Genomic DNA, 14,383 nt, shown 5'->3' with positions numbered 1-14,383 from the left:
AACAGAGAAACAGAATAGTATTCAGATTCAGGAAGCATTCAAGCAAGTAGAGAACCCTGGTTACCATTATTATTATTAAGCAATTTGTCTGCAAACTTTCTATTTGACTCTGGATTTTGAGGCTTGATCTGCAAGTCACAGGTAAGTAACAGAAATTTGTCTCAGAGGAACAGAGCCTAGATTCAAAGGTATTTCTTAAGTATTGCGTAGAAAAACCTTCTCTTTTGTGAGACAATGTTTTGCTGTATTTGTCAGTACGTACTTATATTTATATAAGGGATTCCATAGCTATACTATGTATTGACTTTGCACATTCTTAATGACCACCCATTGTCATTGGTCAGGACTTAATTAAATAACATTAGATTTTATTAGCTGGTTATAAATAATAGATTGTCTGTATGGACCCTTCAGAATGTCTTCCATAGATAACGTGCTGAGCAATTTAAATTAGAAAAACAAACTTATTTTATTAAGATATTTCAATGTGTAGTAATTTACTTTTAGAGAGCATATGGTTGATTTGGCTCTTTACTGTGTGAAGGTAGGGTATCAATCAGTTAATCACAAAACTGACTAGCTGTATCAATAAATTGTATTTTGACTTTTCTGATTGCCAAGGGTTCTTGCCCAGAGCATATCTAATTAATAACAGCAAGCTTACACCAGACATGTTAATCCATATTGTTATAGTGTCATATCTACTGTTTGCAATGGGCATGCTGAAACTTTTGGCACCAAGCAATTATGTGGGTATTTCACCTATATACATACATACTTGGCACCTAACGTGTGCCAAGTATACTTTTTAAGTGAGGTGATGTAACTGCATTTATGATTGGACAATCACAAATGGATTGATTTAGTGATTGACATTGATTTAGTTGTTCATTATTGGCAGGCTAAGTTTTTTAACAATATACCTGTGCTGGCCGGGGGCGATCCGGGCCCTTTTTCGAACCGCGCGGGCTGTGGCCAGCAGCCCGGGCATGCTGGATCGGAGAAAACAGGCGACGCGCTAGAATTAGTTATGGACACTTAGTGGTTGATTCAAGATTGTTTACTTACACCGAAGATGGTCGCGGTGTAGGCTGGACAGTTTTCCAGGCACAGCTCCAATTAAATCCTCGTTTGAGGACTACGACAAGCTCGGGTCTCTCCCACGGAGTGGTTGAGGCTCCGTGGATCCTTTTGCGCTCAGGGAAAGGGATACGTCGAGGATTGCAAACGGCGACGGGGAGAGGCTAGAGGCTGATCAGACCTCTGTTGCCTGCTTGAAATGCGCTGGGTCTGATAGGTTCTGCAGCGCTTAGAGATCTTCACACAGCATGAAGATCCCTCCTCCTGGTGTTCGTGGAGTCCTCCAACTTGGGCAGAAACCACTCAAGCTTTTTATACGGCTAGCAAGCCAATCACTAGCCGCCACGTGTGAATAATTTCACATGAGCCAATAATGGGGCTCGAATTATCATACAAATGGCTGGAACTCTTTGCAACGAGCATTTCTCAGATGCAAAAAGAAATGCACACTGCAAAGAAAGCTACAAATTTGGCGGGAAAATAATTTAGCAGTGCCAGAGCGCACACAAAACAAAAATCACAACTTTGGGTTGTGACAATACCATAATAAATAGAACATTTAAGGGAGGTGGAAAGAGAGAGGGGTAGAGGTAATATTCTAATTGCCCGGCTTCTTTATTACAGAAGTTAAGAGAAAGCCAGGTGATTTTTGCTTGACGGAAATTCATTGCACATGCCAAATGCAATTATTTATTTATCTAATGAATTCAAGTGTATCATTATAAAGCGAAGTCACATTGTTTAAATAAATCAGCAAGGTCAACATTTGGAAAAACTGAGACATTTCTGTTGCAACCTAAGGAATATATAAGGAAATTAGACTGAAAAACCAATTACTAAATTAATATGAAATGGCTGTGAACTACATTGCAAAGAAGGAGAAAAAGCTGATTTTTTTTTTTTTTTTTTTTTTAACTCTCTTTTCTAATTATCTTAATTCTACCTTTGGTAAGGCTGCATTGAACTGAATTGGCATTGATTATGACTTAGATTCTTTTATTGATCTCATAGCTACTGACTCAGAAGCTATTTTCTGATTGTGTCTAGTTTTAGTGCAGACGTTTCAGAAAGACTTGTGGTATGAAACTAGATTGGATTGAAAAGCATTAAAACATTAAACATTAAAAAGCCATCATCTTGCAAGCGTTAATGCAAAGGAATACTTGGAAAACAGACTCTGTAAAATTAACATTTTAGATTTCACATTTGTGCTCCTCAATGGTTTGCCTATCAAATATGTTTAGGTGACAAGTCAATAATAACTTTTCTTATAGCCATCTAACTTTCCCCTGGGTATAGTGGCTATGAAGAACTAACAGTAACAAAAATGTGTATGAAGGCCAGATTATCCCAAGGGTGAAATAATAATTAAAAAAACCCAAACAAGCTATAGAAGGAGACACAGGTCATATTAGAATTAATCTTGAAAAGTTAACTAGTCTGTCATTAAACACAACTCTGCAGTCAGTGTAGACAGAGATAAACCATGTTTAATGGAGTTTCATGTTTAACTGAGGTTGTTGGTGAATCTGTATAGCAGGGTTTCTTCACAGCCAGGAGTTCTGGTGTTTAAATTGGCCAGTCTCTGTCATGGGTGACTGGTGCCTCTTGAGTCAGGGGGGGACATGCCCCTCCCCCTCCCCCCCCCCCCCCGACACCAGTCAGTGACTGACTGGGGGGCAGGGGTCTCCCATGGACTATTGCAATCACCAAGAAGTGGTTGTGCCACTTCCAGAAGTCCTGCAGATGCTTCCGGAAGTGGCGTGGTTGCTGGCGGCCCTGCTTGCTGGCTGGCACTCGTAGGTAGGGTACTAGCACTCCTGCCTGCCTGGCTGGCTGCCTGCTGGCTAAACAGGGAGCATGGCCTGACAGGGGGTGCACTTGCATCCCGTATGCATCACTACTGGTCTCTATCACCCAAACTGCAAAGGCATTTTGAACATCAGTTAGTGAACCCCTCCAGGTCCTGTTCTGACACAACCTAATTGACCAGGGGTTGTAAAGATGCAGAAGTTATTGCAAACATGATTAGGTATAAATGTAAAGTACAATGTCTTTTTTTTTTGAGGTGGGCATGCCTATTTGACACAAGGGGCGCATCTCCATCAGACGTTATTGTACAGTCATTACTGCACACTTATTTACTACTTGTATAAACAAGTACTAAATAAATGTGCAGTAGCTCTGGAGAATGCAGTAGCATCACAAAAAAAGGCAGAGTAGCCCAATACTACTGTGCAGTAGCAGTGTGTCACGGTTTTTGCCAGGCAACGCTATTGCTCAGTAGCATCAGGTTGCTGCACAGTTATTATCTTGTGTAGACATGCCCATAAAGTGCCTTTTCACTGTTTGACTTGATCTATTTCCACAGTGGATAAAATAAGACACTTATTGTATGTCCACACTTTGTCCCTAGTGTTCTTGGGGAGGAATGTTTCCAAGTAAGTCCTGGCCATGCATACCAGGCCCAGAAATGTTGTAGTGAAGCCTTAAGGCACCTAGGCCCAGCTGCGTAATCACAGTAATGACTAGTGGTAATCAGGGTGCTTGGCTGAGTCATCCCCAGGGCTCCAAGGAAGACAGCCTGCCCCCACAGGCTTTCAGGCTAGACAGCAAATTTTTTCCTGAGTGACAGATCATTTGATTATGTCTCCTGACCTACCTGGAATCCTGCTGACCTAACTCCCACCCAAACCTTGCCTGACCTAAGCTTTGCCTTGATCCTTGCCTACATTCCTGCTTGCATATATGCCTAGCCTAGCTCCTACCTGCACCTTCCCTATCCTGAACCCACACCTCACTCCTGTTTGGATCCCTTCCCAGTGCCTGCCTGTTTTTGCTCCTACTACTATGCCTTCTGGTTCCCATCCTAGACTGTCCTGTTCCTGGCCTGCTTGTCCCCAAGTACTTCTGTTTGGACTTCCAGATATGACCTACACAGTATGCCTTGACCCTGATTTTATCACAACCTGAGGCTACAGATCTGGATGGATAGCTGGCTTGACCTTATTACTCTCTATGACAATTCCTGATCCTTGGACTGACAGCCCATGTCCCCACTTCATCATAACAGAAGCCACTCCAAAGGCACTTTCTTGTGACTGTTCTTGAGCCCTATGTCTCCAGTATGTTTGAAAGTGGTCACAGAGACAAACCTGTGGTGACTTTACTGCCACAGTTTTGGGTTTGGCGTGTGTGCAAGAGCAAATATATTCAGGAATGTTCCTTCCTCAGAACGCTAGGGTCACAATGTAGACATTTCTTTAGTGTGGAATGAATGGCTGTTTGTAGACATGCTCAACATTTTCTAACTGTTAACTGCATCAAACAGTTTGAATCAAATTTCAAGTCCAATTAAGGGTTAATAGATGATCACTGACCATCACAGCAGGGGGCACTGGCTATACACAGTCCATAAGCTTGACGGACCCCCAACAGAAGTTGGAAGTAATTAAGTGGTGATAATAAGCCTGCTTAGCACTGCTACACTGTTGCAGTTATCTAAAGTGCTGTGCAATTGACCTGATACTTGGTCATCATGAGACGTTGTGGACACATTTGAATTTATAAAGGTGTTGCTTTGTGCCTCTGATAGACTCTTGTGCAAAAACCCAGTTGAGTTTTCCTTGAAGGGATTGATTATTTGAAATGTTTATCTGCTTATCTGAGTTCCTAAGGATTATTTTCCTAAAAGCAATGCCAGATAAATAGATAGACAGATAGATGGATGTTAATTAATACTGCTTAAATTGCGTAATTCAGACTGCCCTGGTCTACTTTAATTTTAATCCTCATTCAATGAGGATTAGTTAATTTGGACTGGAGCCACTTTTAATTCAGACTACAGGTGTCCACATGATGCTCATCTGGCCTTACCCTATACCACCTTGCACTGGCATGTCCTACCAGGCTGCTGGTACAAACTGTGGCTGAAAGAGGGTCTGTGACTTCCCAGGAACATAAGGTGTTTGTTTGAACAGCCAATTGCAGTGTCTCAGAAGCAGCAACAGGTAGCATTAGAGAGACACTTTTGCCTGAAGCATCAGGGTCACTCTGTGGGTCAGATCCCCAGAGACTGTAAATCTCTGTAGATTTGTTCAGTGGAGTATTGGCTTGCAACATCTGAAGAAATGTCTGTTTCAGTTTGTCCCTTTGGCTCCAGGCCACCACTCCCTCCTGAGCTATCATGAAAAGAGTCTCTCAGCTGCCCAAACCTGGTTTAACTTATGCATTTGGATAGAAATAATTATTGTAATTATTTTATTGTAAATCAGAGTAATAATCTATTAGTACCTTTCACTTCAAGGGTAATCTAACAACAGCAGCTATTGCATTTATAGTTTTAAATAGTCTGTTTTATCAAGATACATCTGTCTGTTCCTCCTCCAGTCTGCTCAGTGGCACCTTCATGATGGTGGTTTCTGTGGGTTATTTGTGCCATTTAATATCTACACTGTGTATCTACATGTGTACTGGATTGCTCAGTAAAGTGTCACTGTCTACGTGTGTGCTGCAATTAGGGTGCAATAGATTAATTTACTCTGGCAAAGGATAGTTATGTCAGACACAGGTACTATCCAATGGTGGAGTAAATTACTGCTCTTAAATGCATATGTAGATGGTGAGGTCAGGATTAGTTTACTCTGGCTGCAATTGTATCAGAGTTTATTCAGTCACATTAATTGCATTTGTAGATGCACCCACAGTTACCCTCACAGTTATGAGGGCCTGAGAAATCCGGACAAACACCAGGAATCATGAACTGCTGACTAAACCTGCAGCAAAATGTCTGTTCCCTCTGACCCAAGGGATACAAATCCCACCCTGAGATCAAGGAAAGCTTTTACTCCTTCCTTTTGGGAAAGCAATCTAGGGCAGGAATGATGGGTAGGGTATGGTGCATATAGAAGAAAGGATCGTGTATGATAGCAAGTTTAGTTTTGTTTGCAGCTTTCTACGCCACAACATTTGAGCATTATATTTGATTCTCGGGCCATATTTCTAGTTCCACAGAATTTATGATATTTGGCCCCTTATTACACTCCTCACTTTAAAGCACTCATCAACCCAGCAGTTGGTATTCCTTATAAGCATATATAGAAAAGGGAAACCTACAAAAAGAAAATGGTTCTCCTGTCTCTCTTCCACCTCAGACAGAAGCTGAAGCTTTTCCTTACTATGCCCACTTACAGGTCACACATGAGCAACTCCACAACTCTGCTTGTACCAAGTCACAACTGTGCTAGGACTCAAACTTCCCTGGGAATGTTTTGGCCCAGTAGTGTAAGTTGTATACTGGATTCATTAACAGAAGCATCTTGGCTGATAATAGCTAGATGTAGGAGGGAGGAAAGAAAAAGAAAGCCTATGCAATAGACAGACCCCACTGGTAACAAATCTCTGCTTAATGGGGTTCTACTGCAGTGCTGCTGTTGTCATTTTCATTATAACTAATTTGCTCATTAGGTTGAGGTAAAGGACGTATGATTACCCCTTGAGAAATATGGAAGGTCAGGTTGATAAACAGGCCTTTTTAGCAGGTATGGAGCATGGCATTTCCCTTAAAAAAACCACTGATCTATTTGAATTTAATAGGTCTTATAGCACTGCATTTAATGGTATCTGTAGATTTGTGCAGTAAATTAATGTTCCAGTGCTTATGGGGATGTTTATGATGTTTCTGAGTGGGTCTTGCCTTCTGTTATATACAGGTTAGGCTAGTTGATGTGATTTCACCTTTGAAGACCCAACCTTGCAATTTAGTCTTAAGTGTGGACAGGCATGACATTTTGAAGTGTTTCAAATGGTGAGTTGCACAGATATACACTTTTAAGTGCTCCTAAGACTGCTATGTGCTCCAAAAGTAATCTTGAAGAAAGTAAGTCCTATTTAGAAGGGCTTTAAGACAAAGTGCTTCCTATTCTATATGCTTGATGGTTTGCAGCAGGAGAAGTTTCTTTCTTCCAGTATCCCACAGTGTTCTGTGTTACCCTGGCCCATGGAAAGAAGATGGGAGAGCAGGAATACTGTGTCAGCTAGTGTTCTTCCAGTCTGTGGCTGACATGCTCTATTTATGAAGTGATTGTAGCTGCCATTTTGGCCAGTAGTTTGGGGGTACTATGTTAGGCTCAAAAACCCAAATTTCTTATTCAAATCAATGAGAGGGGTTTTTTTAAATATTTTTTTTCTTTATTTCCCACAACTAATTATTTCAGGTTTAGGATTGTTATATTTGCAAGAAACTTCTTCTGACCTGAAAAAAAATCATATCTTTAAATAATTAGGGCACACATTTTAATGAACAATAATCAAGTCTTCATTTAATGAGTAATTAATATTTTTTAAATATATTATTGTTGAATATATCATTCTTGTTTTAAAAAACGAGAGAAATCTTTATGCATAGACTCTAACATAATTTTAATTAAGAAATAGGTAAGATTCTGTTACTCTGTCATTGCAAGCAATCCATCACTATTCTGACAGATACATAATTTTTCATAGCTGTTTTTTCCTTCCATTTAACTTTACATAAGTGTATAATCTAAGCTCCTCCATATATCTGATTTTGTTCTCTTTTTGTAATCGTCATGTTTCTGGAATGTTTCTCTGCAGAAAAATCTTAGTCTAGCAGCTAGATTTGAGGCTTCTGCTATGACATGCTTTTTCCACTGAGAGGCATTCCTAGATCTTTGGTTTATAGAATCAGCCATCTGAGAGAGAAGGGAGGAAAAACCCTTTAGAAATTCACTTCACTTCTCATTTGAAAATAAGAGTCAATGGCCACTGATGAGTCATATATGAATTTAAAGCTAGAGGAATGTTTTAGTGTGAAGTGCATTTCAGGCAGCACAATCTTTATATCCTTTCAAGTTGTGATTATTTCTTTTCTAGTGCTATCTTTATATGAAGCTAGCTATCTGCATCAAGAAAAACTACACAGCTCCCTTTATGAAACGGTATAAGTTTACAGCAGGAAAGAAAATAAGAAAGTATAGAAATAATTCTATCTTTGTGGACAAAAGAAATAAACCCTCTTTTTGGAGCTGTTATGGTGGACTGAATGTACTTCATCTCCAGCAATGGGAAGAAGGTATAGCTATTAAGAACTGATGTAAGAAATTGCATATAAAAAGTAACAATTAGCAGTGCACAACAAGGTGTCTTATTGGTCTTACATTATGCAGAAAATTTGGTTTATAGGCTCAACCTTTTGTGAGGAAAGGGTGTGTTCATTAAGCTAGGGACAAATATTACACACAAACTGGTTTAAGTGATCAGTAACTGGTTTAAACCAGTTTCAAAGTGGCCAAAACTGGTTTGAGATAAATCTGGATTATTTTAAGATCAAGCTCCTTTATTTTTTTAATATTGGTACTGTGTTTTCCCCTAGGGGTAGGATTCAGCATACTCCCTTTCAAAGGACTGATACAGAGGCATAGAGGGGAAGGAAGATCCTCTGTGATTCTGGATGGCAAAGCTCTACTGGATCAGAGGTAAGAGGACAGAAGGGACTGAAACACTTGATTCTACATGGGGGGGGGGGGGCAGGGGTGGTAACTGTTTTCCCTAGATTCATTAGCTGGGCCAATATGGAAATAAAGTTTTCTCAGGATAAGAAGCAATATAGCAGGGAAAAAACACTTGCTTTATGGTACACCTAGTGCGCCACATCAGTGCAATTCCATTCTTATCCGATTCAGGAGTCTCCTGTTCTTCACCATCTTCTTCCTTCTGCTCTTCCACCTCCTGTGTGTTTTGTAGTCTCCCATGCTGTCCACCTGTGTCGAGTATGTGGGGTCCTCTCTGACTTTGCCATCAATTTAGGGAAGAAACAGATATGTTAGTAGAGGGACTTTGGTCAGTCTCCCATGGGGTCTTTCCTGCCATGTCTTTGGAAAAGTAATTTTAATTGGGAGAAAGATGGTCTGTTCCATTCCTCCTGGTGCCTTCGGTCATCCCAGTTGTTCTTCCTGCTTGGGGCTCCACCTCCCCAACACCCCGCCTAACGCCAACCAAAGATGTTATTGCCTGAACTGTCCGAACTGGTATATAGTGCACCTTGGTGCTTCAGACCTTTAAATTTGTGGTAGAAGGATTGGAATGTTATTTGGTCCGAGTGCTCCCTACCATCCTTTTGCCTCATCTATGCATCTTCCTGATCTGGTGCTGTCCTGTCCCCAGCATCTTGCTCCCTACTTGGGCTGTGTACTTGCCATGGGTCAGTCATTTATTGATCCTCATCCTACTTGGTCCTGCCAGGATCCAGTCCATGCTGTGGATGTCTGGTATCCACAAGGATTCTGTAGGTATGTCCTTGGGCCCTCTCTGGCCCTGAGTTCTTGCAAAAGCCCCTTCCTGGGGCAGCCACCAGGTCCCTGCACTGGGACCAGGTTCCAGATCTGGCCCCTCTGGGCCGGTCATGGACCTCACTTCCAGTCCTCTCATTTGGTCTCCTGCCAGGCTTTTTATCCCGGCTCCAGGGGTCCAGCCAACCAATTGGCCCCAGCACGCTACCACAAAGTGCACCCATGCTGACATGGGAGCTGGTTCTGGCTCCTTCCGGCTCAGCCATTTTTTCTTTTTTTTTTATCGAGGCGTCTCCGCCCACTGCAGTTTCACTTTTGCCACGTTCCGTTTCTGGCATGGCATCCTACCAGCTCCATTCCTCACCTGGCAGAGGTAAATCTTTTCCACAGAGTTGCAGGAGGGCCTTTAATAGTTGGGAGAGATTGGGAGCTTGTGCACTAGTTACACAAGCTCCCAAGCCTTACAAGGCAAAGGTGCCTTGTAAGCACTATAATAAGACAGCAGGGATGGTCTAGTGATTAGGGAACTTGGGACCCTCAGGTTTGTTTTCTTGCTCTGCTAAAGGCTTCTGTTTAACCTTGACCATGTCACTCAGTCTTTCTGTCTAGATACCACAGTAGTGGAAGCCAGTAATTGCATGCCTTATGTGTCTAAGACCAAAAGGTTTAGGGATGCAACACAGAAATCCAATGAAATCAGGGAAGAAAAACTGAATGAGACCAGATAGTTTAGGGTTCTGATTATATTCTTTAGTGATTTCATGCAGCCTGAAAACTTGGATATATAGAAATGATTTAGTAAACATACTGTTTAGAGTTACCACCGTGGTGTGCATTCCATGCCTTTGTTTCTCCAAATCACCCAGAGGTGAATCTTTGCTTTTTGTAATTGTAGTAATTTATTTCCCTAGAAATGGCACTCTATAAATGTTGAAATGCTGAGTACAGCAGAGTGAATGTATATAAATTTACTGGGATAAAAGTATTTTTGTCAAGTCTGTATTTTAGCTTAAATGTACTAGAATATGGGAAATCCAAGCTTCCAGAGGGTTACACATTTTTTAATGACTGACCATTTAGACTGATACCCATTAAGAGGTAAATCCTGGTTTCAGTGTAGCATGTGTGGGAGAAACCCTGGCCCCACTGAAGCCAGTGGCAATACTTCATTGGGACTAGGATTTTGTCCAAGGAATTTCATATAGATTTCAGTGAGAACAGAATTTAATCATAGGGGTGGTTCCACTTTTAATTTTTTTCACATTAATTTAGTGCTCAAGAAACGCACCTGATAAACAGCCCTAAAGATAATTTGTCTCTGTCTCAAGTACAGAGAGACTATTTTAGGGCCTTATCACCAGGGATTGTACATATAATCTCTGTGGAATGGTCCAACAGTAGCTGAAGAGGTGCTACTTAATGCAATCTGGAAATACTCCTCCCATTAAAAGTCATAACTTTGCTACCCTTAGCACGTATTTCACTGCTTGAATGTACAGCTGCTTTTAAGTGCTGTTAACCACACTGCATTTTAAGTGCGGTTAACATCTTCTAGATGTAACGTGTGACATGGCCCTTAATTGATCTAATCAATTCTCCTATGCCTCCCTTAGCAATGCCCCTTCCCCTTGACCCTTTCCTTCCTATCTATATCTATATAAACTTTCCTTTGCCAGTTCATTCCTAGCATCTGACAAAGTAAGTTGTTACCTTGGACCTTGTGCCTCTGTGAGCCTAATAGTGTCTAAGGTGCAACACTACTCTACCTTTTCCTTGTATCCAGTACAGGAATGGCTGCCATGTGCATTAACCATTGGAAATTTATGTTGTTTTGCTAATAAACTTTCATAGTAACTCCTGAGAATATTCTATGATGCCTGCTTAGATTTAGAATTCCCCATGTAAAAGTATGGATCTGAATGCCAATAGAGCTGCTGGATAAACAATAACATTTATTCAGTGACTTTTGCTGCTTCATTTTTTTTCTTGTGAAGAGATTTTAATATCTGTACATCTCTTGATTATTCCAAAGTATTCCGTAAATAATTTGTAGAATGTAATTCATTTATGAATTAGTGCAAGGTTAGGAAGTCTCAGTATTGTTTCTGTTCCCTCAGTGGGGTGAAATTACTATAATTAAGAATTTATGAGCACATGTACAGTTTAAAATTGGCTTTCAATTAATATTCCATATCGAAATTCACTCTTTGCCAGGGATGATTGCATGCACAGATGATCATGGAAAATGAAGGCATGAAACTGAATGCAAAGTTGTCTTTTAATTCAGTTTCATATTAGTGCAGGTGTACGCAGCAAGTGCTTTGTATTGTGTGCATTTATCCAATGATGACTAAGAATATTTTGTCTCTGTTTTTGCAAAACACAGGCTCTTTTCAAACTGGCCCCAAATCTCTGGTTTTTCTTCCTGTTGCTTTTTTTTAACACTGATTGGCATCAGTGAGTGTTCCACTTACAGTGAAGTTGCACATTGCATTTAGACCATACTAAAGGCACTTAAAATACAAGTGTGTGGCGGAGCACAGGGTGCTCCTGCCACTTTAAGGGCCTGGAGCTGGCAGCCTCCAGGTGCCTGATCGCGGCAGCCATTTTGGAGGCCTATATAAACCAGGCAGTTTGGCTGCAGGGGGTCAGGCAGCAACATCGCCTGGCCTTAGGGCTGCTGTGTATGACCTGGAGGTAAGGGGGAGCTGCAAGGGGAGGTCGGAGCCACAGAGCACCCCTGGGCATCGGGGCAGTCGAAGGGCAGCCTCCCGCTTAATTATCATCATAATTGAACTCATTATCATCAAAGGCGTGGCGGGTGAGATGAGCGGGCGGTTGCCCAGAGACAGGTGGGCGGGCCATGAAGAGCTCGGCCCTGAGTAGGCCTGCTGTCACGGTGACAGGCGGGCGGGCCATGGAGCTCGGCCCCGGGAGGCCCCCGTCACAAAGTGGCTGCATGTTAGAGTTTATTAACTCGTACTAAATACCCTCGGTGGGCACGTCCAGACGAGAGCGCATGTGCCTCTTGCCTCATTTCAAACCCCTTTTGAGGTGGGGCAAGAGGCACGTGCAGGAATGAAAAAATGTTCCCTGTACTGCAGACTTGCAGTGCAGGGAGAAAATTAGACCCCAGGGGACAAACAAAATCCGGGGGGAAAAAACCTGAGGCAACCCTGACGCAACTGGAGGCTCAGTCCTCCAGAGCATCTCTATGATGGGCCCTTTCTCCACTCCTGAAGCATGCTGCCTGCCTGTGCTGGGCAGGCAGTGGTGAAAGCTGCAGGGACCTGGGCCTGGACCCAGACCTGGACCAGGTCCTGGCTTTCGTCAGGTAAGCAGAGGGTTGGGGGGCTTTAGGAGGGGGGAGGGGACCTTGGGAAACTGGAGACAGCAGGGGAATGAGTAAGGGGCTGGAGACAGCCTTGGAAACATTCCCCTGCTGCCCCCTGCTCTCCTGAGGCTGGAGGCAGCAGGGGAATGTCTCCGTGGCCGTCTCCAGTCCCCTGCTTCTTCCCCTGCTTGTCTCCAGCCTCAGAGAAGCAGGGGAAGGAGAAGGGCACTGGAGATAGCAGGACAATGTCTCCAGGGGCAGTCTCCAGCCTCCTGCTCACTTCTAAGGCTGGAGACAAGCAGGGGAAGAAGCAGAGGGCTGGAGATGAGCAGGAGGCTGGAGACAAGCCCCTGGAGACAAGCTGGAGACTTCCCCTGCTCTCTCCATCCTCCTGCTCATTTTCTGCTACTGCTGGTGAGCATGAGGGGGCTGGGAGAGCAAGTAGGAAGCGGAGAGAATGAACAGAGGGTGGGGGGAATGAACAGGAGGGGAGAATGAATGGGGAGCAGGGGGAATGAATGGGGAGCTGGGAGAACCAATGGGGGTGGTGGGAATGAACCTCCTGTTCATTCTTCTATTCTCTCCAGCCTCCTGCTTGTTCTCCTGGTCATCTGCAGCCTCCGGAGTCCGGAGAAGATCAGGGGAATGAGCAGGGGGCTGGAGACCGGGGGGGAGGGCAGGGGGATTTGGGGGGAGCTGTCACCCATGGTAGGGCCTGGGACCCTGCAGGCAGTGTAGTCTATGTGCTATGTTGGGGGGGGGGGGTTCTGCCCTGTGGGGGGCAGGGGACCATTGGCAATGCGTAGGGGGTGCACATGCACTCCCTGAGCATGGTGGCGCACCCCTTCAAAAAAGGTGCTGCTGATACTGTCGGTGGTGCCTGTAGGCAGTTGCCACTTGCCACCCCCCCCCCCCCCCCCCCCCCCGCCACCAGTGGTGTCTGTGGGCAGTCAGCAATCGCCACTGGCCACTGCTGTCACTGCCAGTGGTGTCTGTGGGTGCTTGGTGCTCACCACCCCTCCCCCCCCACTGCTGAAAGTGCCAGAGGCATCTGCAGGAGCTCCCCACTTAACAATGCCACCATGCTCCCACTGCTGCCAGTGCTGCCATGCCCCACCAGCTGCCAGGGGCATGCAGCATTCATGCAGGTGACCCACCCCCCCCCAAGCATCCCCCACACGCACAGTCCCCTCACACCTACCCACACAGTAACTCACATTCCCCATATCACTCCACACTCGCCCATATCCCCCATCACACACCCACCATGTGGTAAGGAAATCCAAAGCAAACATTAAAAGATATAGATATTTAGGATTTATTTTATTATGATGCTAGAAACACTGATAGGCTTCCAAATTTATTTAACATTGTAAATATAACAATGAAATATTGCCCATCTGATCAATCCCCCTTTCTCTTTCTCTTTTGTTCTAATTGTGGAAGAATGTGGATTTTGGGGTATTTTAAAAAGTGAATTTGGGATGCTGCCTCAGCGGTCTAGCTGACACAAGGGGCTAGTGTCCCCAGATACCAATTGCCTGAGCCCCAGAAGCTCCTGAGGTCAAGTAACCCTGAGCTGCTGGCCAGGGCAGGCTTTTGTACTGCTGGGGCCAGGACAGGGCAGCTTTTTATACTGTTGGGGACAGCACAGGTGCTG

At 43.6% G+C, this 14,383-nt stretch overlaps 1 protein-coding gene across 1 annotated transcript in view; it reads left to right on the top strand.

Annotated features, from left to right (window-relative positions):
• Positions 1-14,383, top strand: part of LOC109281486 (uncharacterized) — a 37,457-nt gene that overhangs the window by 6,945 nt on the left and 16,129 nt on the right. Inside the window, exons 4-5 of the mRNA XM_059723542.1 lie at positions 7,975-8,173; positions 8,474-8,576. Coding sequence (XP_059579525.1) covers positions 7,975-8,173; positions 8,474-8,576 — 302 coding nt within the window. The remainder of the gene's footprint in view (positions 1-7,974; positions 8,174-8,473; positions 8,577-14,383) is intronic.

This window comes from Alligator mississippiensis, chromosome 3 (genome assembly GCF_030867095.1).
Source record: "Alligator mississippiensis isolate rAllMis1 chromosome 3, rAllMis1, whole genome shotgun sequence".
In the NCBI taxonomy this organism is placed as follows: Eukaryota; Metazoa; Chordata; order Crocodylia; family Alligatoridae; genus Alligator; species Alligator mississippiensis.
This window is presented reverse-complemented; position numbering and strand designations above follow the sequence as displayed.